This window comes from Oreochromis aureus, linkage group 22, assembly GCF_013358895.1.
Source record: "Oreochromis aureus strain Israel breed Guangdong linkage group 22, ZZ_aureus, whole genome shotgun sequence".
Lineage (NCBI taxonomy): Eukaryota > Metazoa > Chordata > Actinopteri > Cichliformes > Cichlidae > Oreochromis > Oreochromis aureus.
In genome coordinates this window covers 33,074,147-33,101,758 of record NC_052962.1, presented here as the reverse complement: position 1 = coordinate 33,101,758, position 27,612 = coordinate 33,074,147, and the positions used below count along the sequence as shown (strand labels likewise).

Below are 27,612 nucleotides of genomic sequence, written 5' to 3'. Positions count from 1 at the left end.
TACAAAGAATAAACCAAAGTATTGGCAGTACAATGTATTTCTATTCCCTTTTGTTGGATATTCATTTGTTAGTTCTTGTAACTGCTAAAAGTGTTTACTAGTTTTTGCCTGTCACATATATTTGTTATACCATGTAAACTGTGAAATTCCAAGATTTTCAAACTTGCCTTGTAATAGTGGCCTCACAGAGTCTCTGGAATCTACAGGAAAAAAAAATCACAACAAGATGACATTCAGGAGTATAAATTGTTTTGTTTTTTTTTAGATAAGAGTACAATGACATTGTGATGCAGCTTTAAAACTTTTTAAAAGCATACCATCTATAGGGAAGACATCAGACTGCATGCTGGCGAGATCGCAAAGCTGTGTCGGCTTGTGCCGGAGTGGCGAAAGGTGCCGGAAGCTGGGTGGGGCATTATGATGGTTGCTATCAGTGGGCTGGGGGCAGACTGGAGTGATGAGGGCTGTTTAGAAAAAGATAATTTTTTTTTAAGTATTAAAGAATACAGACAACTTGTCAAAAAGTTTCCTTGTGTCAGACACAGATATGTACACAGACACTAGACAGTATTATATTACCTGGTATTTTCACTCGAGGGGCCTGGGGAACCGTTTTTTTGTAGGTTGCTCATCCTCTGAGTCCGTATATGTGTACAGGGATTTGGTCTAAAGAAAAGAAATTAAAACGGTCTTAAGTAATTGTAAATATGCTTTTGGCATATTGTTTCCTAAAGTTAGTTTGATTTCTAACAACACACACAGGAAACAGAGACGTGCAAGAAGGTACAGTATACAATGAATTTTTGAAGTGCACAAGTGTACACGACTTTGCATTTTTAAAAAGTTTACAAACTTCCACTTTTGGACTATATTATGTGGTGATATTGCAGTATGCAAGCACCACAGATATGTATAAAAGACAAGATCATAAATTCTTAATCAAAGATATGTTTGTGAATAAAAGGGTTTTACTTGTGCTTTCTTTTAAGACTGGTCTGGGTTTCTTTTTTTTCGGACTGAAGGTCAGACGTATCACAGCGTTCACGTGGATATCTCTGAAGACTGCGTTCTGCTTCCTGAAATGTGCCTGGAAATACAAACACAATGTACGGCCAGACATAAATTACGTGTGGACAAAAGGTGCAAACGCATAGAAAAATCAGCGTTTTCAAAATACGCTGGTACGTGTGGACGTAGCCTTATTCATTATTCAAGGCACAAACGGAAAGTCATGTACGCGCGCAACGTAAAGTTAGGTCAGCGTGCAACGTACAGTCACGTGGGCATTCAAACTGAGTCTAAAGTTTTCGTGTGCGAATTGAAACGAGTGCTCTCCAATCATCAAAAGTAACAAAGTCATTGAACACGTTTATACAGTTAACTTTACGTTTATCAATCATATATCACAGATTTAGAATTTTTTGTAGTACTAAGCAACTACAGAGCGAAAGTCTGGGTCAAGCGCCGAGGACACGGCAAGAACAAAGGAAAACTCGAAGCGTTAAAGCTAGCTTTGTAAGGAATATAACGAAGAAATTATGAAACGAAAATGTTTTCTTTGTTGATATACTTTGTTCGCAGTGCAGTTTATTTGTTGTCGGATTGTAAGAAGTAGACACACTTTTCGGGCTCAGTAAATAACAGTAAAAAACTTGTTAATGTACAACATTAACGAGTTTTTTTACTGTTATTCAAATGCAAACATGGAAATAACGAGTAGGAAAAAAAAAAAATCATTCATTCTTACCTTATACTAATCGTGGTGCAGGCCAGTGCAGTGCATGAACTGATGCCTCCTCCGGTCAATTTCGCTGAGAGTAAATCAAATGTCCCGCTCTACTGTAGAAGACAATGAATACCTGGGGATGTACCAATGTGAGAGGGGTGCTGCGGAATAGTCCAAGTGATCGCTGCTTTAATTTCCGTCAACTATACATAAATTGCACGTAGACATGATTTTTTTTAAAGCTGGTGAACTAGACCAAGTCATTGATAACAAATGAACAATAAATCTACTTTCTCTGGTACTTTATACCTGATCAGTTGCAATGCAATTTAATGCTCAACTACAAATCGATGGTTTTGATGGTGACCGGGCGAATGATCGTCAACTATAAATAGACGTTTTCGACGTTGTTGTTGTCACCTGGTCGACTACAAATAGATCAAATATCAATGACAAAAAACAACGGTGAATCAACATCGTTACAACGTCTCTATAGTAAGACCGTCGGTTTACCACAGTATTTCAATGTTGTTACAACATTGGCATTTCAACCCCGACCATATACGACGGTTCGGATGAAAAATCAACATAGATTCAATGTCGTCTTGCTATCTGGGCTGTCTTCCCCATGTGATGTTTTGTGTAATGTATGTATGGTCGAAGGGTAAGATGGCATCGCCATTGCGTGCAATAGGTCGGCAGCCTTATGAAATTTCCCCTTGTGGGACTGATAAAGGTATATCAGATCAAATCAAATCAAATCCATAGCATTACATTTGAATTCAACAGTTCAATCTTTCAAATAATGGACAGATATTTGTGAAATTATGATACATTTGTGAATGTATCTAAATATGCATATGTACAGACAGATGCATTTGATAATCATGAAAATGATGTTTTATTGCATTACAGTGATTTAACGTCAATTTACATTTGAAATGTGAAGTCACAGTCTATTTACGTAACTTTAATGATATTCTAGAAGAACAGAACAAAACTGTAAGATGCACAGTAAAATACTTTTATATTAGGATTTTTTCCTACAGTGCAGCCATACCCGCGACCTTGTGGTTGTTAGTTCACATTCATTGGCCGATGCTTAGCGTCATGTTATTTTGTGTCCCAACATCCAATGGCATGTCACATTGTTTTCATGGCCACACCCTCACCCCAGGTGCAGAGGCCTATTTCTGTTCAGGGATGTTGTGAATACTTTGAGATTTATATTAATTGCAATTCCTACCTCTACATTTATTTTTCTTAAATATATAATTAGCACAGCGTGGCGCAGTGCAATGTTTTATATGTTTTTTTAGTTTTATTCCTATTAATTATATTTTCACTTGTTACCTCTGAATTATTGAATCAGACCTAGATGACATGAAATTTTCAGCAAAATTATAATTCAGATACTCCTTTAATTATTGATTATTCTCATTAATTTTCGATCATTTTATATATTTTCCATAGTATTACATTTGAATTTAACAGATCATTCTCTCACATAACAGACAAATATTTGTGAAATTATGATACATTTCTGAATGTAGTTTTACAATTTTGTACATATGCATATGTACAAAAACATATATTTAAAAAACAAGTAAATTGTGATTTACTATATTTACAGTGACAAAACTGTAAAATATACAGGAAGATACTTTGACATTACTATTTTTTGGAACAGTGTATTGACATTTTTGGTAAAATCTCACACAGCAGATATTTTAAAGTGCTGAACAGTCACGCCGGTTCATGAGGTCCTCTTGTGACTCAATATCTCTGTCGTTGGTCTCAAGGTCCTCCATGGAGCGATAGCTTGAGTCTGAACTCATTCTTAAAGGCAATTGAACAAACATTAGCACAAAAATGGATTTCCATACTGTTTAAAGAATACAAGTAATCTATCTATCTATCTATCTATCTATCTATCTATCTATCTATCTATCTATCTATCTATCTATCTATCTATCTATCTATCTATCTATCTATCTATCTATCTATCTATCTATCTATCTATCAGTATAATTGCAAATACCCTTTTCCCTTGCAGGTATGACTTCTGGCTTCCAGTTTTCTTCCTCTCTTTGGGTTCCGTGTCCACAAAAGCTACATAATCGATGAGGGTTTGGATTCTGGATGAATGCAAAATAAGAATGTTAGACTGTCTCATTGACTACCAAACGACTGGGATTTGATCTAAGAGGTCACCTGTGGTATAGCATTGCAAGGAACTGGATAACAACCGTAACAGCAAATCCCAAAATGAACATAAAGGCAATTGGTTCAATTTGGATAACATCTCCTGTTTCCTGTAAATGAAGGTTTAACTTTGGGATGCAGATGGCAAAGGTGCTATTGAAGATCTGGAAGATGAAGGTTGCCACCAGCCAGAATGCATTCAAGATGAAGAAGGAAAAGTTTATCTGTGTGTAATAAGAAAGAGAAAGAGTAATTTAAGATTAACTACACGTGTTTTCCTGTAGGAGAAGTACCAAAGTTCATGTTGATAATAATGATACAAAGTAACAGTGCTTTCACCCTGGAATCCTAGATGTACAGTATGCCCCTTCTTGATAACACATCCTCCCACACTTACTTTTATTTCTCAGCTCTCGGAGCTCATTGTCCATCTTTTTCTGTTTTTCTTTGTCATCAGGTAGAGGTTCAAGATACTCCTTTATAAGCTCTTCCCAGAATTCCTTTTCCTCCTGGAAAAGACAGAAACATTTTCAATAGTTAAAGCCATTTGAAACTAAAGAAATGGCAAAAATAGCTTTAAAGGAAAATAACCCACAAACATTTCTATTGCATGTGAAATTTAATTGGCAAGGTAAGCATTTGTGCTTGTTAAAGCACAGTAATTACAGTAAGTTCATCATCAGATGTGAGAAGTAACAAATACTATGTACAAGGTCCAACTGCTGTGAAGAAAGAGCGCCAACTTCACTCGGAGATGGAGAAAGATAAGAAAGACAGGACAGGAGAGGAAGAAGAGAGGTTAGATTTAAAGGTAAGGTCAGTGGCATTTGATCAAATAGAAGTTCAAAGCTTATATATAAGACCTCATGTTTTTAAATTAGATATTGGGTGTGTACATGTTTTTTGTATTGCGAAATATGAAACAACAAACTGAGGAAGACTAACTTTCATTTAAAGACTGGATGAAAATCTTCTACAGGTTAGTGCAGGATAAACAGGTAAGTTTGGATTTAAAGTAAAGAACAGTGGCCGTGGTTTCATGGTCACAGTTGGGTTAGATCATTTGTATCTGTATTTATTATTGTATTTGTATTTTTCTTCAGATTCAAGCTGAGTATAATTAGAATGAAAAAGTCAGATTAAAGTCTGTATTCCTACCTATTGATATTATTTTATCATTATGTTGATGTAACACAAGGACCAGTTAGCCTTGCACAAAAATAGAAATGTCCTCTAAAGAGCCACTTTTTTCTTTCTTACTTTGAGTACATTTCAGACCTGGAACTTTGTTTTACTGTAACTTCAGTATAAAAGCTGAATCCATACTTCAACTTTTACTGGAGTATTTTTTAACAGTATTTAGTATTTGTACATACTGCTCATCGTCCTTTTTATAGATGGGAGTAAAGATAAATTCTGGACAGAGATCATGTAAACAAGGCAAATGAGTTAATTGACAACACGTACACACCTGGTCGAGTGAGTCCTCTTGCAATTTCATGTCACTGTACAAATTCTTTAGCTTCTTAATCCAGCCTGCTAATAAAAGGATGGCAAAAAAATCACAGCTGTATGTTTATCTGAATTCAAAAATAAACAAAAAAAACCCAGAATGAATTTCATGGACTTACTTTGAATGTTGCTGTCTAATTGCCTGAAAGAAAATTTGGGAAAAAAATAAAACTAATCAAATAAGATCAATACATAGGACTGATGTGCTGAAATTATTTTTCAGCTTCAGAACATACCCCTGCTCTTCTTCTGTAATGGTTATATCCTCCACAATAGTGTTTTGGGCTTCAGGTTCAAGCTGCTCGGGTTCTTGGCCTGTGTTGTCCTGACTCCTACTGAGTTGTTCACCTTGAAATCTCTGGCTGGATATTTTGCAGCATTTGACCCATGAGATGAACCATTGGCAGATACTTTTGGCTGCAAACAAAATCATACACGTTCCATAAAACAGAAAAACAATAACATCTGTGAGTGTCATAGAAAAAAGGCTAATATCTCTTACCTTTCTGTGCTCTCGTTTGTGGCGTGAGAGCTGGAGGTGGGGCTGCACCAGCAGCAGGTTTTGTCTCCCTGGTGCCCCAAGACACATCGTTCATGTTAACCATGGAGTAGATGGTGAGCAGAAGGTAGGCGCTGGGGACGCAGATGATGTAGAGAAAGCCATAGAACACCAGATTAAATTCCTGAGGATGCATTGCTGCAGTGATTAGGTAAATGATGGCCATGAAGATGATGAAAATGCTGCTGGGTGTCAGGATAGTTTTCTCTTTCAACATTGATCCTGAATAAACAAGACAGTTGTTGAAGCAGGTTTAAGTATTTCTTGTCAAAACATTAAACAAAGTCTGAATAACATAATGCAAAATTTAAAGTTAAATCTGTTTAAACATAGCATACCAATAATAGATATTGCCACTGTCAACATAAGGAATGCATAACAGACACTCAAGATTGCTGCAATGGTAATTTGAGTGTCTGACTTGAGCTTGAAACAAAGACCCAGGTAGATGGCAGGAGGTATCACAGATATGACAAGAGCAGCAGTAGAATTGATGTTCAAAACGAAGGTTAAACTACCTGAAAGATATTTGTCATGTTTTAAAGTTGTATCCATTTTTACCTCAAATGACATTTCAGTGGACACACATTCACATGTGCACAGGTGATTTTGTAAAACAAAAAGGTGATACTTACCTGAAACCAAAAGACAGATGGTGGAAGGTCCCATGATGGATGAAATCATACCAAACAGCTGGTAAAACATGAATGCTTTGGAAATGGATTGATTCCTCTTGGTAATAATTTTGGTGGAACCCAGCAGGTCCACCACATTGGCCATTGTTGAAGGCCCCCATCGCCGGCGCTGAAGATAGTTATGTTAGGGCTTATTTGCTAATACCACAAGCAATGTATGGATAGGTGAATAATTTCTATTAAACTTGGAGTAAAAAAGGAGACTGATGCGTTATAATTTTTTATAACAACACAACACCAAATGCAGTATCATTAGAAAGGTTTTCACCTGGATGTAGAGTCCCTTGAAGTCCATCGGTGCATTGGTGTAGGCATCAGATGCTGCATTGTACTCCACTTTCCATCCCTGCTTTAGTAGCAGAGTACATAACCACCGGTCTTCACCTGTGGTTACAAAATGTATGCGTGTGTGTGTATATATATGTATATGTGTGTGTGTGTCTGTTGAAATGCTACTATGCAAGTAACCCCGGCGGAAGGGGTTACATGAATGGGATGAGGGACCTATGGAATCTTTGAGCTACTAGTTTGTTTGCCGTCAATATGGATGTTGGGTATCAGTGTTCCAACATTCTGAAGAAGGGACTGCTCTCACAGCTAGAGATTAACAAGGTACAACACACATGCTATGGCAAGGGGGAGCCAGGATGACAGGTGTTGTGGAAGTTTTCCATTAAATAAAGCCTGCAGACAAGCGGTGAGTGCTAGCTAACATCTTTAATCAAAACACAAAGAACGGAAAAATCAAGCTTGGTGGAGCCTGCATGATCACGGGGCAAACGGTCAGCAGAGTCTCCCTGAGCCTAACACGGCTCTCAGTTGAAAACCTTCTTCAGGAACAAAAGGCAGTACACAGCTGTTTCACACTCCCTTGCTACCTCCCAGGGTCCTCAAAGAGACTAAAGATTCTTCCTGTGGAGTTGTCTGCTTCCCCCCAACTTCCTTACCAGACCCCCACTATCTGTCTTACTCTATGAGTGTGAGACATGCTAAAATCTAGTGGCACCAAGGCATTATACAATAAAATAATGTGATTAATACAAAAATAAAAGAAATTCCTATACACAGGTCAGGGGGGAGATATCATTACCCCCAGATGGGTACCAAGACCCAAGTGTGATAGAAGAAGGATTGCGAGATCTGAGGAACTGATCTGAAAGACAGAATCAGATAGAAGTGTTCCTTCTTCCTGATGTTGCTGTCACGGCTGCCGTGGAAAGGACCCAAAATGCAGGCAAGTGACGGATGATATGAGTGAGAGTTTATTTACAGAGTGGCAAAAACGGGAAATGAAGCATGAGCAGTTACTGAAGAAAACCTGTGGGCGAGGCTGCCGGACACTGGCGCCACCGGGCCCTCTGACCACCACCAGTAGGCAACGGGTGAAGTGTCTTGCCCAAGGACACAACGACCGAGACTGTCCAAGCCGGGGATCGAACCGGCAACCTTCCGATTACAAGGCAAACTCCCAACTCTTGAGCCACGATCGCCCCACAAAATGACCATGGATCATGACAGTTGCCAACATTCGATATCACTACGTCTATCACTACAGGTGTCTTTTTCTGCTTGGTCTGTATCTGGAAGTCCCACAGGATCTTAGCTTAGTCATAGGTCTCTCATCTCTCTAATGTACCCTTTCCTCTTTGGTTACTTGCGTAGTGGCATTCCAACAGCACCCTGTTTTTGTCTCTTGCATACCAATGCCGTATTATTCTAATAGCCCACTTCTCATCAAGGTGCCAAGCTTGAAAGACAGACTGCCCGCAGTGGCGAGAGGGGAATAAAAAGTATATACAAAAATATTTGAGTGGTCTTTAAACTGTTTACATTTTTTTACCTTGGTCATACTGGATGTAGTGACTGGCCTCTTTGGACTCGGTAGAATATGTCTTCATCACATTGTCATCCATTAGGGCCTCTGCTCTGAATAGACTGAAGCAGCCGGGGCTGCACAGCACGCAGCCAATCACGTGCTCCGCTGTCTTCTGCAGCCAGTGACTAACAGCATACTCAAACTTCTGGAACCAAACAACAGGACCTGCAAAGGAAATACAAAGTTACGTTTAACTCTCTACAACATCTACTGCTTTAAGCTGGGTATTTTTGTTCTTCTAGTTCTGTGTGCCTTTTGATTGAGCGCATTGTTTTGGGCTCTAGAAAGCCAACTCTGAAAATATGTAACCTGTAAAGTGGAGTTGAAAGCATGCAACAAATTAAATTGATGGAGTTGCATCAAATAATTTTCTATGCTAAGAAACTATCTTGGGGCCCAGACGACAGAAGCGACTTGTATGCATGATATTGTGCACAGTTACATTTTCTCTCCACCTTTTGCTTTTTTATAAAAACAAGATGTACCTCATCTAACTGCTGACCCAAATGGGTGATTTTGCATTCATTTTCTCAATGAACATGTCACTTATGATATCGATAATTATTAGTTGTTGGAATGATGGCAGCCATTCAGAAATTATTAGCATGTCTTCCAATCCAAATCTTTAAAAAATCTCAATGACATCTTACTCATAGGTTTTTTTATTTTATTTTGTTACTATGTGCAAACCTGATCCAGTGGGATGAATCCGGCCACATGCTGCCCCAACATGAGGGTATATTCTCAGACGGTCGATGAGCAACATCACAGAAGCAGGCTGGAAGTCAGTGTCCCCATCCAAAGCCAGGATGTAGGTGTTGTGCTTCTTTTTCTGGAGAAACAGATACAATTTGCTTTGTTGTACCCTTAAGCTTTGGACGTTTTTTTTATGTACCATGAGGGCTGTTTGCAAGCATGTTTGAGCAAATCAGAAACTTTCTCTTCCATCTCACCTGAGCTTGTTCTTTTAGCTTCTGCTCATCCTCTCCCTTCTGCCAACGAGTGTAAAATTTTCTCGTGAGTTTCCAGCCCAGGAGATAGTAAAGATACATGATCTACAAAAAACACAAATAACAATTAAAAATCGTATCTTTTTTACAACTCTAGACTTCAGATGATCTACATTACATGCAGGAGTTAATTATTTTCCTACCTGAGACCATCTCTTTTTGTGACGGATAAGTTCTTTATCCTTGAAGTGAACCACAATTTTGTTCCCTTGAGGCATGTTGACAATAAGACGACCCCCATATGGCGTCTGTATGATTTTCTGATCAGGGACTTGTTGCTGCTTTTTGAAGAACTTTTGATCAATGTTCTTGAAGATGCTGATGACACACAGTGAGACAACATTTTGTTATTAAATTCATAAAAAGTCCAGGATGGTAAAATGAGTCCTGGACTTAAATGCATTAATAGAAGACTGTATGTAAACATACCCAAAAACCTCTTTAATAACTTTTACAAGGTTCTTGGCATATTTATTCAGATGGCGACTCCCCCCAACAGCTTCAAATGCATCATCAAAGTAGATATGAGCTTTAAAGGTGAAATCATTGCTCTTTGGGTCTTCTTTTGGTCTGTACTCGTCCAGTCTGTAAGGAAAAGCATGAACAGGAAGTGTGGGGAAATCCACAGCAAGAAAGTCAATTTGGAAGATGTTATGATTTTAATACTGTAAACTGGCTGGGCCAAAGATACATATTTATCACACTATTTTTGAGTGTAACATTGGTACTTTTCACTATTGCTGGTTTTTCTTTAACTATATTAAACCCTAATTAAATTTCATATCATCTTAATGATAAACCTTTAGTTTTTTCACATTTTATTTGCAGTGCTTTAAGGAATCACAGAATTCATGTTTAAGTTTCCATGTGAAGAGGGGAAGTCCAGAACATAGTAGTAACTCATGAGAGATTGAAGTTAGAGGAATAGCAAGATGATTTTTTTTTTTTGACAGAATCAGTGAGACTCACCTGAATATTGATATGATAATGCTCATCATCTCCTCGTAGGTCTCGTGCCACATGGTCGCACACAGATACACCTTCACTTGTTCAACATCCCTTCAAATAAAATATTTATATATTACATATTTGCAGTTTGAAGAATTGACAGTATCATAAAATATTGCCTAAACCAGCGGTCGGCAACCTGAGCCGCATGGGGCTCTTTAGTCCTGTAGAAATGTTTAGCTTATTTTAGAGTTTAGACATGTAGGAATGTTTAGTTTGTTTTAGAGTTTAGATATGTGTTAAGATAGAATGTAGAATTATGGTAGAGACACTGACACTGCCCTGGATATAAATAAAGACCTGACTGTGTCATGAACTTAGGAGTAGATCTTAGGAGACCCTCCCCAGTTGAACTGTGAAAGTAAGACAAAGAGGAGTTAATGCTGAGTGGAAATTCCCCAGAGGATACCTGTGTGGGGGTCTCAATATTGTAACGTGATAACTGTGGTCTGGAGGGCAGATGGTATTTATGGCCCCTAGGAAGAGACACATACCCACAGTGTTTTAACTGATATACTCACACATCCACATGCACACTCACTCACGCACTCACATAGACACTGGCACGCCAAGCACACACAGGCACTCATGTGCTCGTGCACATAGACACAGACACAGAGTTTGCAGCACATTGTGGGGGATTTATGATGGGGTCGCTCCTATAAAGCTGGGTGTAACTAACAAAGAGGTGAAGATTGTTTCAGAGGACACCGGCCTCGTCTTCCTTCTAGAAGTGCATGCTTAAATGAAGATGAATAAGAGATGAATAAAGATTTTGTAAAAATGACCACTGGGTCCGGTGCCATCTCTGAAGGCCTGAGGAATAAAAAAGAACCGGGGTAAAACTGATTTCCCAACAGTCCTTATACTGCGGCTCCGCGTGGTTTGGGACAATAAATGTAACCCCTATAGACATGGTTACTAGTATTTTTTGTTTTTACCTTGTATTATTATTTCCGACACTCCTTGAACACACTTTGATTTTCCGTAGTTCATTGAATGCAACAAAAGCACGCTGATGCATTAAGCTAGGCAAAACGGAGCAAGACACCCCAGAGCAATTAACAAGCTACACAGTGAGTCTTTCGATATAAAATAAGTGTTATAAAGTATTTTTAATAGTCTCTAACTTAAAGTTATGTACTTTTCAGAGGCCTTTATGTGTTTTACTCTCGACCAAAACCAGGCAGAGCGTGTGTTTGTTCTTGGGAACTCCGGTGAGTGATAAGTTCGCAGGAAAACCTATGCTAATTTTACATGTGGTAAATACTGCAACAGTGTGAATTCTGTATTGTCTAAGAAAGCTAAAACCAGTCGCAGTACTTGAATTGTGTGTGAAATGGGGTGTCGTATTTTATTTTATTGTCTATTCGATTGGGCATCTTCACAAATGTGCAAAACTAATGCAGGATGCACTTTTCTTTTAGCCATGAATGTTGTTCAGTGCTTTTTCTGCACTTTGTCATTTCAGTTATGGGTTGATTCATGTAAATAAGTTATTTAAAACTAGTTATGTTACAAACATTTCATGATGTGATTACATATGCCTTAAAAAGGGGTGTATAAATACAATTGATTGTAGCGCTGTAAAACAGTACAGATTGAATTCATAGAGACAGAACAATGTGAAAACAACAGTGTACTTGATATTGAAAACGTTATGAGATCTCATTTGATTTAGAAAACTGTTAAGAACTATTTTGTTTATTGCTCTGTACTGTATGTGCAGACTGGTTTTTTGTGATCCTGGATCTGAAGTGGTTCTGGATATGGATGGCGAGCCAGACCCTGTGAAAACTCTTGGCGAATCCAAAAGCAGTGTGGCCAGCTGTTCTGGATGCAGGAGTAGAGCTACAGTCTGACTTACTTTGGATCACAGGATTTCAGATAAGCAAGAGCAAAAACTGCTTACTTCATACGGATCGTTCTCTGGAAACTATTGAACTCACAATATCCTGTTCATCAGGAGTCAGCTCTAAAGAGACTACTTATTTTATTTTGTTGTTATTTTCAAAAGAGCGCTCTTCTCTGTTGATCTTCTGTTAATTCTCGATGCTGTTTACATTGGATTATTGCACCACTGTAACATTGTAATAAATCTGCCGGCTGTTCAACACTCAATTCTCTCAAATTTATTTTACTCCTTTCGAATCTAGTCTTTAAGTTAACCTTACTATACTAAGCAGGTGTTACATAAAAGTGGCGAACCAGCCAGGAGGAGTTTGGCTATTTAATGCCTTTAATCCAATCATTGGCACACAGTTGGCAGTTTTATGACAATTTTTGCACATTTTTCCACTGAAGTAACATGGATGTCATTGAACGTGAACGTATCAAGGTACCAAATGCTGTACTAATCAGTGGGTTTTCTGGTACAGAGACTGATGAAGAAGTTGTTAAGTTTTTGCAACACCACGGTTCTATTGCACGAACAGTGGAAATTGCTAGTTCTGACCCTGATTTTGAAGACACAGTTGTAGTTGAGTTTGAGTATGGCACAGCCATTGAGTTGATTCAGGGTGAACTACCCTGTCAAAGAACAACATCTGACCCAAATGTAGTTCACAGCATCCAACTCTTATCCCCAATTTACAGTGCTAAGCTAACGGCTAGTACTACAGAGTCTTACCTTTCTAATTTAAAGGGTATTGCTAAGGTGAGTGGGGTAGATTATGAGAAGATGCTACTCAGGGAATTTAACAAACTTCAGGCCTCTGCTGGGGAAAGGGAGGGTACAGCCCCCTCTAAGGTCATTTCAGTAGATGACCCAGTCCCTTTAATACCTGGTTCCGTTTTGAGACGACCAAGCAGTGAAACTATGCCACCCACTCTGACCACTGACACCATCAATCCTTCCCTTACTGACAGACCAGCTCCTATTTTGAACCCTGAACACTTGACCACACCTGAAGTCCAGAGGGTCATTGTGGAGCACATTGTCAAAAGTACTGACATGTCCCAATCCTATCCAAGCTCTGCAAAATTCAGGTCCTTTTCTGGAAAAACTCCATGCCCTAATACGGAGGTTGACTATGACACTTGGTGAAGTCATGTTGAGTTTTATCTTGCAGATTCTTCTGTTCCTGAAAGACAAGTAGTACGGAAGATCATTGACAGCCTCTTACCACCAGCTGCAAACATTGTTAAACAATTGGGTCCCTTGTCCAGCCCCAAAGACTTTTTGAGCTTACTTGATTCTGCATATGGAACTGTAGATGACGTTGATGAGCTGTTCGCAAAATTCTTGAGTACAAACCAAAATGCTGGTGAAAAACCTTCAGCCTATGTGCACAGGCTGCAGACTACCCTTGACAAAGTTGTAAAAGGGGGAGGAGTCCCAGTTAGTGATTTTGATCGGCAGCTTTTGAAGCAGTTCTGTAGGGGATGCTGGGATGATAACCTAATCACTAGCCTCCATCTAGAGCAAAAGAAATCCAGTCCACCCTCCTTTTCTGAGCTGCTTTTACTCTTGCGAACAGAGGAAGATAAGCAGGCAGCCAAGTCAACTCGCATGAAGGAGCACTTGGGAATTTCAAAAGTAAAGGTGCAGTCCAATCCTTTAAATGTTTACCCAAACACTGAGTTTCAAGCTGCTGCTGCTGACAGCTCAGCTCAAGCATCTGCCAAGAAACTGCAAAAGCAAATTGCTCAGCTGAAAGAACAGTTAACTTCCTTAAAAGCTTCAATGGAAACCATGGTTGCAAAGAAACCTCAGGCAAAGTTTCCAAAAGCTGTAAAGAAACAGCAGCTAAAGGAGGCACAAACACAGAACTCTCCGTTGAAAAGTGAAGGCTTTGGGAAAAACAAAAAGCCTCGCCCATGGTTCTGCTTTAACTGTGGCGAGGATGGCCATATAGCTCCCTCTTGTGACAATGAGCCGAACCCCAGTACTGTTGAAGCCAAGCGGAAAGAGCTAAGGGCAAAACAAAAAGCTTGGGAAGACCAATGTGACTCTGATTTAAACTAGTTCCTGTTTCAGTTGAGGGACAAACTGGAACTAGAAGCGACAAAAGTCCCACTCAAAACCCCCCAACAAAAAAGTGTTGTGCACAAACAAGTATGCGTCATTCCAGCTTTCCAAAGGGCTTAATTGGCAAGAAGTGCACAGCTAATGTCAACATAGCTGGAGTGAGTTGCAATTCTTTGTTAGACTCTGGGTCGCAAGTAACGACTATTTCACACTCATTTTACCAGAGACATTTGTCTGATCTTCCCATCCAGCCAATCAGTGATTTAGATGTTGAGGGTGCAAATGGGCAAGTTGTACCTTATCTAGGGTATGTAGAAGTTCCAATTGGCTTTCCAAAAGAGTTTGTTGAGTCTGAGCCCCAAATTTCTACATTAGCTCTCATTGTCCCAGATTTACGTTCCAGCACAGACTTACCAGTTTTAATTGGTACAAATGCCCTTGATGTTTTATATGAAGAACACTGTAGAGATACTCCCATTTCATCAGCTGTCTATGGCTATAGTCAGATTTTAAAAATCCTTAAACATAGACATGAAACAAAAAGCACAGGAAAGCTTGGACTAATGACACTGAGGGGCAACACACCTTATGTAATACCAGCTCATGAAAGGGTTTGCCTAGAGAGTTGTGTCCACCTAATTTCACCACCCACTGACAGATGGGCAGTTGTAGAGCAGCCAACTTCCTCAGCCCTTCCGGGAGGAATCTTTGTCGATTGCTGCCTTATCACAGTGCCACGTCAAAGTCCTTACAAGCATCCTATTTGGATCAGAAACGAAACCGATCATGACATTATGCTTCCTGGCAACTGCGTTCTTGCTGAACTACACATTGCAGACCAAGTCCTTGAAACTCAAACCCCGTCGAGTGCAAACTCTGCAGGATGTTGCAGCCTGTCTGCAGACTCATGTTCATTACCCAGTGACCAGTTGACCTTTGATTTTGGTGATTCACCTCTGCCCGAGGAATGGAAAAGTCGGGTCACACAGAGTCTTAGTGCCTACCGTGACATTTTTGCATGCCACGATCTCGACTTTGGCCATGCCACTAAAGTTAAGCATAAGATCAAGCTTAAAGACGAAACGCCTATAAAACAGAGATCGCGGCCCATTCATCCAAATGACTATGAAGCAGTCAGGAGACACCTTAAAATGCTTCTCGATGCTGGGGTAATAAGACAATCAGAATCTCCCTTTTCATTCCCCATCGTTGTAGTCAAGAAAAAGAATGGTGAGGTACGCCTCTGTGTGGATTACCGTAAGCTTAATGTGCAAACGGTAAAAGATTCTTACGCATTGCCAAACCTCGAAGAGACCTTCTCCGCCCTATCTGGTTCAAACTGGTTCTCTGTCATGGACTTGAAGTCAGGCTATTACCACATAGAGATGGAGGAGGAGGATAAAGCCAAAACAGCCTTCGTATGCCCACTGGGGTTTTATGAGTTTAATCGAATGCCCCAAGGCATCACAAATGCTCCCAGCACCTTTCAGAGGTTGATGGAGAGGTGTATGGGAGACATTAATCTCAAGGAGGTACTCGTCTTCCTAGACGATTTGATTGTTTTCTCAGACTCCCTTGAGCAACATGAAACGAGGCTAAAGCATGTTTTAGACCGTCTTCGTGAATATGGCTTAAAGTTGTCCCCGAAAAAATGTCGCTTTTTCCAGACATCAGTTAAATATTTGGGCCATATTGTCTCCGAAAATGGTGTGCAGACAGATCCTGAAAAGGTTGCTGCTATCAAGACCTGGCCAGTGCCAAAAAACCTAAAACAGTTGAAATCATTTTTAAGGTTCACAGACTATTATCGCCGATTTGTTAATGACTATTCAAAGATAGTCCGGCCCTTAAACGATCTCACATGTGGCTATCCACCTCTCAGAAAAGGCCAGAAACAAACAGGCACTTCCAAATATCTCAATCCTTGAGAACCCTTTGCAGATAGATGGACACCTGTTTGTCAGTCAGCCTTTGAATGCATTAGGGAGAAGTTAACATCATCCCCTGTATTAGGGTTTGCAGATCCAAAGCTCCAATATGTTCTGCACACTGACGCTAGCACCACGGGCCTAGGTGCCGCTCTTTATCAGGAGCAAGATGGTAAAATGCGCGTCATTGCCTATGCTAGTAGGGGATTGACACCAAGCGAGACCAGATATCCAGCTCATAAGCTAGAATTTCTAGCTCTCAAATGGTCCATTGTCGAAAAATTCCATGATTACCTTTATGGTAACGAGTTCATCGTTGTAACGGATAACAATCTGCTTACATATATTCTGACCACGGCAAAACTTGACGCAGCAAGTTATCGCTGGTTAGCAGCGTTGTCTACCTTCAATTTCCAAATCAAATACAGAGCTGGGAAGGCTAACCAGGATGCCGACAACCTATCACGGAGGCCTCATCAAACTCTGGCTGCAGATAGTGCGACATTGGAAGAGGAAAACAGGATTTAACAACTCACCTCACGTCTTCTTGGATCCCTTCCAAGCTCTAACAGTGTATGTCCTGATACTGTAGCAGCTATATGTAATAAGCATCTTCTCAATGAGAAAAGTGAAAACTCACCTTGTGTCACTCTGGTTGAGTCCTTGGCTATGAGTGCTGATGCCATCCCTGATACATACAGTGATGCTGAAACATCTGGTCAAGTAGCTGCTCCCTTGTTTTCTGAGCATGAGCTTAAAGAACACCAAAGAGCTGACCCAAGCATAAACCACGTCATTCAGTTACTAGAATCTGGTGCTGATGTTCCACGTGAAAACAGGTCTGAAGCATTTGACATAAAACTGATGCTCAGAGAATGAAAACGTTTTGAAATGAGAAATGGCCTTTTGTTTAGGAAGCGACAGTGCGACTCAGTTACAGCTTACCAGCTTGTACTCCCAGTCTCTCTTAGGTCTACTGTTCTCAAGCTGCTCCATGATGATATGGGTCATATGGGGTGGGAGAGGACTCATGATCTAGTGAGGGCGAGGTTTTATTGGCCTAAGATGGGTGCTGATATTGAGACCAAAATAAAGAACTGTGGTCGTTGTGTTAGAAGGAAGTCCTTGCCTGAAAAAGCAGCACCACTGGTTAACATCAAAACCACACGCCCAATGGAATTAGTGTGTATGGACTTTCTTTCTGTTGAACCCGACAGTAAGAATACTAAAGATGTGTTGGTCATCACAGATCATTTCATGAAATATGCAGTGGCCTTACCCACCCGAGACCAAAAGGCAACCACTGTGGCCAAAAACCTTTGGGAAAACTTTTTAGTTCACTACGGGTTCCCCGAACGCCTCCATAGTGACCAGGGGAGGGATTTTGAGTCAGATGTGATTAGAGAATTGTGCTCTATCACAGGCATTAAAAAAGTAAGAACCAGTCTTTATCACCCGAGGGGTAACCCCGTTGAGCGATTCAATCGCACCCTGCTTGGTATGCTGGGCACCCTGAAGGATGAGCAAAAGATTCATTGGCGTGATTTTGTCAAGCCTCTTACCCACGCCTACAACTGTTCAAAGAGTGAGGTTACCGGGTTTAGCCCTTACGAGCTAATGTTTGGTCGTAAACCCAAGCTACCAGTCGACCTTGCCTTTGAGTTGCCAGTTACAGGGGACACATCAACATCCCATTCCCAGTATGTGCGCAATCTGAAAGCTAGGCTTGAGGAAAGTTACCAGATTGCACTTGAAAACTCCAAGAGAGTCGCTGAGCGAAACAAGAACAGGTTTGATAAAAAAGTCAGAGAGTCCACACTTCAAGCTGGGGACAGAGTCTTAGTCAAGAACGTTCGCCTGCGCAGTAAACACAAACTTGGCGATAAATGGGAACACATGGTGTACCGTGTTGTTAAGAAACTGGAAAATGTTCCTGTATATGCGGTCCAACCAGAGAAGGGTGATGGTCCGAGCAGGACTCTTCATTGAGACCTTTTACTTGCATGTGGTGATCTCTCAGACGTTGAGGATGAGGTTGAGACAAAGCCCAAATCTCCAAGTTGACCTAAGACTCGTCAGAGCCCTTCTGAACCTAAAGATACAGAAATGTCAGAGTCTGAGGAGGAGTATGAATGCATTTCAGGTCATCGTCAAAGGAGTTTGCAAAGAAAAGCGTCTGGACTTCTTTGAGTTGCTTGAAGACGTTTCACTTCTCATCCGAGAAGCTTCAAGATGTACCCTTGTCTGTCAACAATGTATTTTTAAATTCTGCTGACTAACGTGGGGGCGTGATCCTCATTGCTATAAGACCTGAACCCCTTGTATTCTTCGGGAGAAGACACATGCTGATGTTCTTCTCCCGGCTTAATAAAACTCATCGTTTGATTGCACTTGTCTGGGGCCTCCGTCGTTTGTTGTCTGGTCTACAGTTGATTGATCTCGCATCAAGACAATCTCGGATGAGACTGACCATAGACAGGGAAATCAAGCTGAACCTGAACTGCTCAATGAGGAATCTCACTTCAACATCATGGGAGAGAATCATATTGTCCAAGTTCAAGGAGAACCAGATGTTGGGATAGAAAACACAGAGCAGAGTGAAAATATCACTGACCAACATGCTGAACAAACAACTGAAGCAACTCCTGAAACATCTCAAGTGAGAAAATCTGAGAGATTAAAGCGACCCCCAGGACGGTTTCATTACCCCCAGTTGGGTCAACCCCTTATATCCTTTGCACAACGATTTCTGGATAACTTTAACCAAGCTCTTGAGTCGTTAGGTAGCTATGAAAACACTCAAATCTATGATGTTTAGATAAAATTTAAGTACATGAAGGGACTCATGTTTATTCAAAGGGGGAGGGTGTAACCCCTATAGACATGGTTACTAGTATTTTTTGTTTTTACCTTGTATTATTATTTCCGACACTCCTTGAACACACTTTGATTTTCCGTAGTTCATTGAATGCAACAAAAGCACGCTGCTGCATTAAGCTAGGCAAAACGGAGCAAGACACCCCAGAGCAATTAACAAGCTACACAGTGAGTCTTTCGATATAAAATAAGTGTTATAAAGTATTTTTAACCCTCTGGGGTCCCGGGTATAATTGGCCGTTTTTGACTACTTTTGATTTTACCTCTATATTTCACCTTTAAAATATGTTTTTCTTGCCTTGTTTGGTATCATTATTTTCAGCACAACCTCAAATATCTGAAATTTGAGTTATTTTTTCATTTTGGTATACTATATTAGCACAGTTGATCTAAATTCAGACAAAAATTCAAAATCCGGGTAGAAAAAAGTTATATTTTTACTGTAAACCCACAAACATGTTTAACGAATCATTTTCATAACTTGAAATGCAAATAGAAATTGTACATTTCTAAAAATTATGCACAAGTTTTGCAAACAACAAAGTTATATGGTAGTATTTACCTAAAAATGCAGCCAAGGCCTCAGGCGTTTTTATATAACCATTTAAAACTATTTACAGAACAATCAGGTGTGCTGCATCAAATAAGAAGGCACACAAATTATTTGTGCCAGTCCAAAAAATGTAGTTTGTGTTCAGTATAAGACGGAGGAGAACACCACAGGCCTAAACCCTGCAGGTCTGACTGCAGGAGGTGCATCAGTCCAGTTTTCCATGTGGAACAGTGTTGACACTGGAATCCACCTTTGACGGCTTTTTTTGGAGAAAATATGAAATTCAGCAGTATAACTGACACACAATACAAAACAATAACTACACAACAAACTAACTATAGCCTCCAAACACGCTAAACATCACTAATGTCTCACATATGAAAACACGCTCTCTCTTTTTTTTCGCTCGCCCGCTTTCCGTCATGCGGTGTCACTCCTAAAAACTTCCCTTCTCCCTAAACAACCAAATGTCACATGTTGCCTTATCATTTTTTTTGATTGGCTAACATGGTAAGCTCTAACACCAATAGGGAAGGGTGTTTTTCCTTTTCTTTTTTCACTCGCAAGCGGAGAGTGTTTGCTAACGCTGTCTGTAGAAAACGCCGTTTTTACCGTTCTTCCCGTTCTTCCCGCTGTAAACACCGTTGTTTTGTTCAGAAAAAAACATTGCATGTATTTTCTATCATAACTCTGGTTTTACGTGGCCTATCGACACAATTCAAAAACTGGTATATAGTTTGAAGTTCGCACTTTCGACCCAAGTTGAAATGGAGACTCTGAGTCGCTGCATCTTGTAGCTGTGTCGTCTTAAATTGGTCATGTGATTTTGACACGCCGGCGCGTCCGGCGACCCCAGAGGGTTAATAGTCTCTAACTTAAAGTTATGTACTTTTCAGAGGCCTTTATGTGTTTTACTCTTGACCAAAACCAGGCAGAGCGTGTGTTTGTTCTTGGGAACTCCGGTGAGTGATAAGTTCGCAGGAAAACCTATGCTAATTTTACATGTGGTAAATACTGCAACAGTGTGAATTCTGTATTGTCTAAGAAAGCTAAACCAGTCGCAGTACTTGAATTGTGTGTGAAATGGGTGTCGATTTTATTTTATTGTCTATTCGATTGGGCATCTTCACAAATGTGCAAAACTAATGCAGGATGCACTTTTCTTTAGCCATGAATGTTGTTCAGTGCTTTTTCTGCACTTTGTCATTTCAGTTATGGGTTGATTCATGTAAATAAGTTATTTAAAACTAGTTATGTTACAAACATTTCATGATGTGATTACATATGCCTTAAAAAGGGGTGTATAAATACAATTGATTGTAGCGCTGTAAAACAGTACAGATTGAATTCATAGAGACAGAACAATGTGAAAACAACAGTGTACTTGATATTGAAAACGTTATGAGATCTCATTTGATTTAGAAAAACTGTTAAGAACTATTTTGTTTATTGCTCTGTACTGTATGTGCAGACTGGTTTTTTGTGATCCTGGATCTGAAGTGGTTCTGGATATGGAGCCAGACCCTGTGAAAACTCTTGGCGAATCCAAAAGCAGTGTGGCCAGCTGTTCTGGATGCAGGAGTAGAGCTACAGTCTGACTTGCTTCGGATCACAGGATTTCAGATAAGCAAGAGCAAAAACTGCTTACTTCATACGGATCGTTCTCTGGAAACTATTGAACTCACAATATCCTGTTCATCAGGAGTCAGCTCTAAAGAGACTACTTATTTTATTTTGTTGTTATTTTCAAAAGAGCGCTCTTCTCTGTTGATCTTCTGTTAATTTTCGATGCTGTTTACATTGGATTATTGCACCACTGTAACATTGTAATAAATCTGCCGGCTGTTCAACACTCAATTCTCTCAAATTTGTTTTACTCCTCTCGAATCTAGTCTTTAAGTTAACCTTACTATACTAAGCAGGTGTTACATAAATTAGAATTATTTAGCTGAAGTGTATTTTATTTATGTTAGTTCTTTTTTAACTTGTAGTCCTAAATTGGAAGATTGTGATATTGAAATATAAAAATACAATTACATTCTATTATTTTTTCATTCCTCAAAATAAGCGCCACACTCACGGAAGCCGATATACCCTGAGAAACGCCGTGCATTTAGCGAGACTTTCAACCCCAGATAGGCCAATTATGGATCTTTGGATCCACATTATGTCACCAGCTGTTCTCCACCGTGAACTATGTTAAAAACAAATACCGCTCACGCCTCACAGATGACAGCTTACTGTCCTGCGTAAAGATGAAAGTGACTTGGTACAGCCCTGATTTGCAGAACAAGCCTGCTCCTGAACCTCTGCACACAGCGGTGTGCAGAGGTTCAGGAGCAGAAGTCCCATTGTAAACATACCACGGCAGACCCGACGATGTTTCCATGAACATGCTTTTCAGGATCTCTTTAGTGATCGCTTTTCACACGCCGGCTGCTTTACGCATTGTTACGGCCCTAGCTGGGCCTCCTGAAACTGCCCTTGTGTGGGTGTGGTTTTCTCTCCCGCCTCTTCCTCTCTTGCTCCACCCTCTGTCTCTCTCTCTCACTCTCCTCTCCCCAGGACACAGCTGCTCTTGATTAGCCTAGTTGGCCACCTGAATCCAGTCAGCAATCACCTCTGAGGCTATTTAAGCTGGGGATGAGCTGTGAGCAGGGTGGTTTTTCTCTGGTGTTCCCACATGGGGTGTTCTTGGTGTCTCTGCTTTGTGTTCTTGGTGTGTGGTTATCCTGCCTGAAGTGTGGAGTTGTGGAAGCAGTATAGCTGCTTTACGTGAGTAGTGTGGGCTTGTGGGCCTCGGCAGCAGTAAAGCTAGCTGCTGCTAGTGACAGGGTGAGCTTGTGGGCCCCTGGAAGTGCCTCCTCGTGGTGTGGAGTTTTTGTTTGGTTGTTGTGTTCCTTGTTGTTCCAATCTTTTTTCCTTTTTCTAAGTGTTGTTGTTAAAACGGCGTTGCCGGCTCTTTATGTTAAGATTATCTATAATAAAGACTATTTTATTTACTAAAAACGACTGTCTGTTCTCCTTTCATTCTGTTCTGGACCCATTTGTTACTGGCCCCCTCACTCGCATGCCTAGACGTAACACGCATACAGCCGGCTGTAGCTTTTCAGCTCACAGCCCGACAACACAACTACATAGGTGGCACAGACGTTAAGGTGGCGAGGCGTGATTGCGGTGCCGCTCAGGTGCGTCCGACTCCCCTACAGCGGCACTGCAGACCACGCCCCACCACACACATTAACCAGGTAAAATACATATTTAGGCAGAATTGTGCAAATATGTATTTTAAAATTTTTTAGCAGCATAGTGTTTTGTTTTTGTTTGTTTTTTTCAATTATTTTTTAAAAGTCAGGTCAAGGCTCCAAAAGCCCAAAGGCGATATAAGGATGGCGGCTCACAACAGTTTTTGTTTGCTACATGGATCATTTTAGTTCAGCTGGGTGTCTTTCCTTTTGTTATATTTCTTTAAAAGTTCAAAATGTGTTAATTACATAAATGAAATGTAATTTTCTCTGTAGCACACACCTTAGTTGTTCACGCAAAGCATGAAGGTTAAAACCATATATACAGTGTTATCTTCATTTTAGATGTCGAAAATTATTTGCGGCTCCCAGTGTTTTCGTTTGAGTGGAAACCAGGTCCAAGTGGCTCTTTGGGTGTGAAAGGTTGCTGACCCCTTGCCTAAACCTAGTCACAACTTATACAAAGCCCATGTCCAAACAGACATAAATGAACCACAGAAGCACAATGGTAGAACAGTGGTACACACACTTACTTTTGTATCCTTTCTTTGGTCTGGATGTCAAATCGTGTGTTGAGGAGAAGGGACTGCTCGATAAAGGCTCCCTCATACAACCTCCTGATGAGCAGGTCTTGAGTCCTCTCTATGCGGTGCACATTGAGCTTCCAGAGATACAGGGTTACCAACACAAAGCCAATCCACCAGAACACTGCTGAACCTGAAGGAAGATAAGGAAAATATTATTCATTGAACACTTTTTTATTAGATCAATAAATATGCTAATAATTTATAACAGCTCTATTTTATTACCTGTGAGTATGCAAATGTCAGCTATTTTGGACATGTCAAGGAAGCACAGAGTGTGTGTAACATCCAGCACCAGATGTAGAAACACAGTGTCATTCAGGCTTTGATTCCTTCCATCAACAGCCACCTTACAGTAGTCTGTGAAGTTGATGTTTGCTGTTCCATTCAGGCTTGTTCTGTAGTCCTGATAGTAAACAGTAACTGGAATGACCAGCAGAGCCAAAACAGCCAGAGAGGCCAGGTATAGAGGAAGGATGAAGCATCGCCGCAAAGCATGCATCTTGCAGGCTGCCAAGGCAAACCAGTGGCAGAGTGTTGAGGAGAACAGCTGGACCCCAATGATGATGGCTATAATCTTTGTCTCACGGCTTGGGATGGAGGTCAGAATGCTCCAGTCCATTTTAGCTAAACGGACATAGGCCCCAATTACACAGGCAGTCACAACGATCCTGAGGAGGCTGGAGAGAATGTGCAGTATGTTCTGGCACTCTTCTATGTCACTGCAAAGGTTCTTGAGGAAGGTGAAGCTGCTGTTGTCTGAAATTGTTTTTTTCAAGTAGCTTTCCCACGAGTTGAAAGACACCAAAATGGACCCTCCAACAGCTAGCCCCACCCAGATGGCCATCTTGATATCAGAAGGATTCTTTGTAATATATAACAGAAGAAACAGGACATAACCAATCAAAATAAAAATGAAACCAAAGATGCAAGGCATCAGGAAGCGGTTCCTTTGTTTGGCAGAACACTGAGCGACCAGTTGTAGGATTGCAGAGATGACAGCTACTCCGTTGAATATTGTCACATTGGTCACAATGTCCAAGTGTGGCATCGCCACGATGGTGAGAATTGATGCACCTGCAGAAACCAGAAACTCAAAAAACAGAACCTAAAGAAGAAGCAGAAGATGATTACATTTCAAAGCATGATGAGAAAAAAAAGTTCTACAAATCTACAAACTTTCTGTTTTTAGCATCAGTCAAAGTTTTCTTACTAGGGCTGCAGTTGTTTTTCTGGGCAGTTTTGATGTTTCATCATATTTCCAGATGCTTTTGAGGAATAGAAATACACTGGAGGCGATGAGAGAGCAGCCGATACACAGCAGTGCAACAGGTTTCTGTTCAGGAGGGAGAGTCTTTGTGCCTTCATTGGACAACGTGATTAGGAGGAGAAAAGACGTCTGTAAGAGAGGAAAAGAAATCTCTGAATATGTCAGTTATGAGTGCAGTGATTTGGCAAGGTAAAATCAACAACTGCTCTGTGTGATTGATTCCTTAGAATAAGTATAAATATTAATATCTATCTTTGTAGCTGCAGTATTATGTACACAATAAATATCACATATGTTAACAAATTTCCAAAAAACAACAAACCTTGCTACATAATGCTGATCCAAACACAATAACAGCTACAGCAAACAAAGAGATGATCTTCAGCAGTTTGATCATTTTCCATGGTGTCTGTTCATCTTCAATGATTGGGACCTGTTGACAGATGTCCCACGGCCTCCTGTATGAAGAGACAGAAAGTCAAAGTCTGACGTAGAAAGACATGTAAAGATCGTAGTTAAGTGCAAATTATTGTGCCTGATAAAATGTATTAAACTTGTTAAATGTGCTGAATAATGTCAAATGATAAAATTAACATTTCATAAATGGTACAGATATTTCTTACTATTTCTGTGTTATGGCTAATAGGTTTTACTAGTTTTTTGGTAAAACATGGAAATTAAAATATAAAAATTACATTTCTTTACAGATCGTACTTACTTTGGTAGATCTCTTTGTTCCTCCATGGTGAATACAGCAAATGAATGTCTTTGTTTGGAAGCACTATATAGCTGTCGTCATGTAGCCACTCCCACATGTACGGGAGTAAAACGTAGTTCTATTAATCTGCGTTTGAACCGGAACCGGATGTAAGTCCCAAAAAACGGAATTTTGGAACTGAAATTGAATTGTAGAACTGAAACTGAATGGTGAGAAGTGAAACTGAAATTATTCGAGAGCTGAATTTTTAAAGGATAAAATACAGTTTCAAAGCAAATCAATTCATTTTCAAAATATAAAATTCAATTTCAATTTAGTGATGATCATTTTCAAACCATAAATTCAATTTCAAATTAGACTAATTCAAATTCAGTTTTCAAAAGCTTTTATTCAAGTTACAATTCAGATTCAATCCGAGCAATTCAAATTCAGATTTAACTTATTCAAATTCAGTTTCTGATGGCACAGATTTCTGCCCATAGATCTTAACTATCAAATTGGCTCAGTAGTGGTAAAACTAAATTCTTGAGAATAAAGAAGCTTTGAAGTAATGAGAAACTTTGAAGCAATGAGAAGCTTTGAAGTAAGGATAATGAAACTTTGAGAAAAAGACAGTACTGAGCTAAAAGTAACATGAGATGTTAAGAATAAGATAATATAAGTTTATTGGTCAGTTTATGGAAAAGAAATAAATCGGTGAATGATTGATATACTTACATGAATTTTGGTGGATCCGCTGAGGTCCAGAAAAATAATCAATGCGGACTGTGTTGGTTTGGATGTTGATAAATGATCCAGGAAGAATTGCCCTGGGTCTGTGTCTGTGTGTTGTTCAGTAACAACACGCTGCTCCTTCCTCTTTTTAGTTTCAAAAAACGAAGGGTGTTTGTTTCACTTTAAGGTTGGATTACGAATTACTGTGTGAGGAACGGTTTCACTTTTGACTAGGGAAATAATATGCTTACTTTTGGGTCTATGAAAATTGAACTACAGTGGGAAGGGGATCTCCTGAATGTAAGAGTGGAAGATCTCGTAACATTCCGGTGGAGAGGCCGGGGTAAAAAGAGTGAGCTCGGACGAGGGAGTCCGAGAAAAGGACACCTTGAGCTGAGCAAGGTGTTTAACTGACTCAGGATTTCAGAGAATCGAGTCAGCTGTGATCTTGAGTTCTAATGGTAAATTGATTTTAAAGGAAAATCAATGTTTACCATGTTGAAGTAATTCTGATGATATTACTAGATGTGCTGTGATACATGTGGACACATAATGGTGTTGAGATTGATGGATCGGCTGCGGTCGATCTGATAAGTTAATACTGGGTGCACTGAGACAAGAAACTGGTTTTAAATCTTCACTGGCTGCAGTGATGTACATGTGCGGAAGATTACTGGACCCAGCAAGGTCCATTTGATAAAGTTCTTGGGCAGATAAATGACAGAAACAGTTTCTAAATTTTGAGGAGAATTCTGAAGCACTGAGGTTGAATTTTCTCTGTGCTTGGTGCGCTGTGTGGACTTATATCAGAGTGATAAGTCCAAAGGTTATGACCTGGTGGTGATTCATTGTGTTTAAAGAAGAACAGGAATTAGAAAAGGGAAAGCGTGGCTGCTGACTGAACTGAGGGCAGTGTGGTTGCTGACTGAACTGAGGGCAGCTGACCTGCTGACTGAACCGCTAACTGAATTGCAGACCCAACGTTAAACTGTGGTGAAAGTGTGGATGGGAGAACATGATCAGGAAAAACTGTTTCGGTGAGGTTTACAGCTTCCCCTGAATGAATCAGTGCAGGTGAAAAAGGGTCCCAAACATTTCCATTCTCTAAATTCATAATACCAGGCTTGGAAACAGAATGGAAACAGTCATTAACACAGAGCGT

At 40.1% G+C, this 27,612-nt stretch overlaps 1 protein-coding gene and 2 long non-coding RNA genes across 3 annotated transcripts; 1 reads left to right on the top strand and 2 right to left on the bottom strand.

The window, feature by feature from the left end:
* Window positions 1-3,220: 3,220 nt before the first annotated feature.
* LOC120435849 lies at window positions 3,221-4,149 on the bottom strand. The gene is made up of 3 exons (XR_005609969.1): window positions 3,941-4,149; window positions 3,768-3,864; window positions 3,221-3,565 (listed from the first exon to the last, which is right to left on the bottom strand). It is a non-coding gene; the product is annotated as an uncharacterized LOC120435849 (long non-coding RNA).
* A 46-nt stretch (window positions 4,150-4,195) lies between these two features.
* LOC120435548 (chitin synthase chs-1-like) lies at window positions 4,196-25,865 on the bottom strand. The gene is made up of 20 exons (XM_039605331.1): window positions 25,737-25,865; window positions 25,341-25,476; window positions 24,962-25,147; window positions 23,974-24,856; window positions 23,698-23,881; window positions 10,553-10,642; window positions 10,013-10,168; window positions 9,727-9,901; window positions 9,527-9,628; window positions 9,264-9,405; window positions 8,538-8,738; window positions 6,966-7,081; window positions 6,638-6,806; window positions 6,341-6,520; window positions 5,946-6,224; window positions 5,680-5,860; window positions 5,563-5,585; window positions 5,403-5,467; window positions 4,329-4,440; window positions 4,196-4,209 (listed from the first exon to the last, which is right to left on the bottom strand). The coding sequence occupies exons 1-20, from the start codon at window positions 25,760-25,762 to the stop codon at window positions 4,196-4,198; spliced, it is 3,420 nt and encodes a 1,139-aa protein (XP_039461265.1). The 5' UTR covers window positions 25,763-25,865.
* On the top strand, window positions 11,631-12,712 carry LOC120435850. The gene is made up of 3 exons (XR_005609970.1): window positions 11,631-11,667; window positions 11,743-11,808; window positions 12,321-12,712. It is a non-coding gene; the product is annotated as an uncharacterized LOC120435850 (long non-coding RNA).
* Window positions 25,866-27,612: the final 1,747 nt, after the last annotated feature.

Bases quoted from the DNA above. Each gene is read 5' to 3' on its own strand.
- LOC120435548 (XM_039605331.1), bottom strand. From the start codon at position 25,762: ATGGAGGAACAAAGAGATCTACCAAA. The intron at 9,902-10,012 runs GTATGTTTACAT...GTGTGTCATCAG, and splicing joins GTTATTAAAGAGGTTTTTGG to CATCTTCAAGAACATTGATC. The intron at 5,586-5,679 runs GTATGTTCTGAA...ATTTTCTTTCAG, and splicing joins ATTACAGAAGAAGAGCAGGG to GCAATTAGACAGCAACATTC.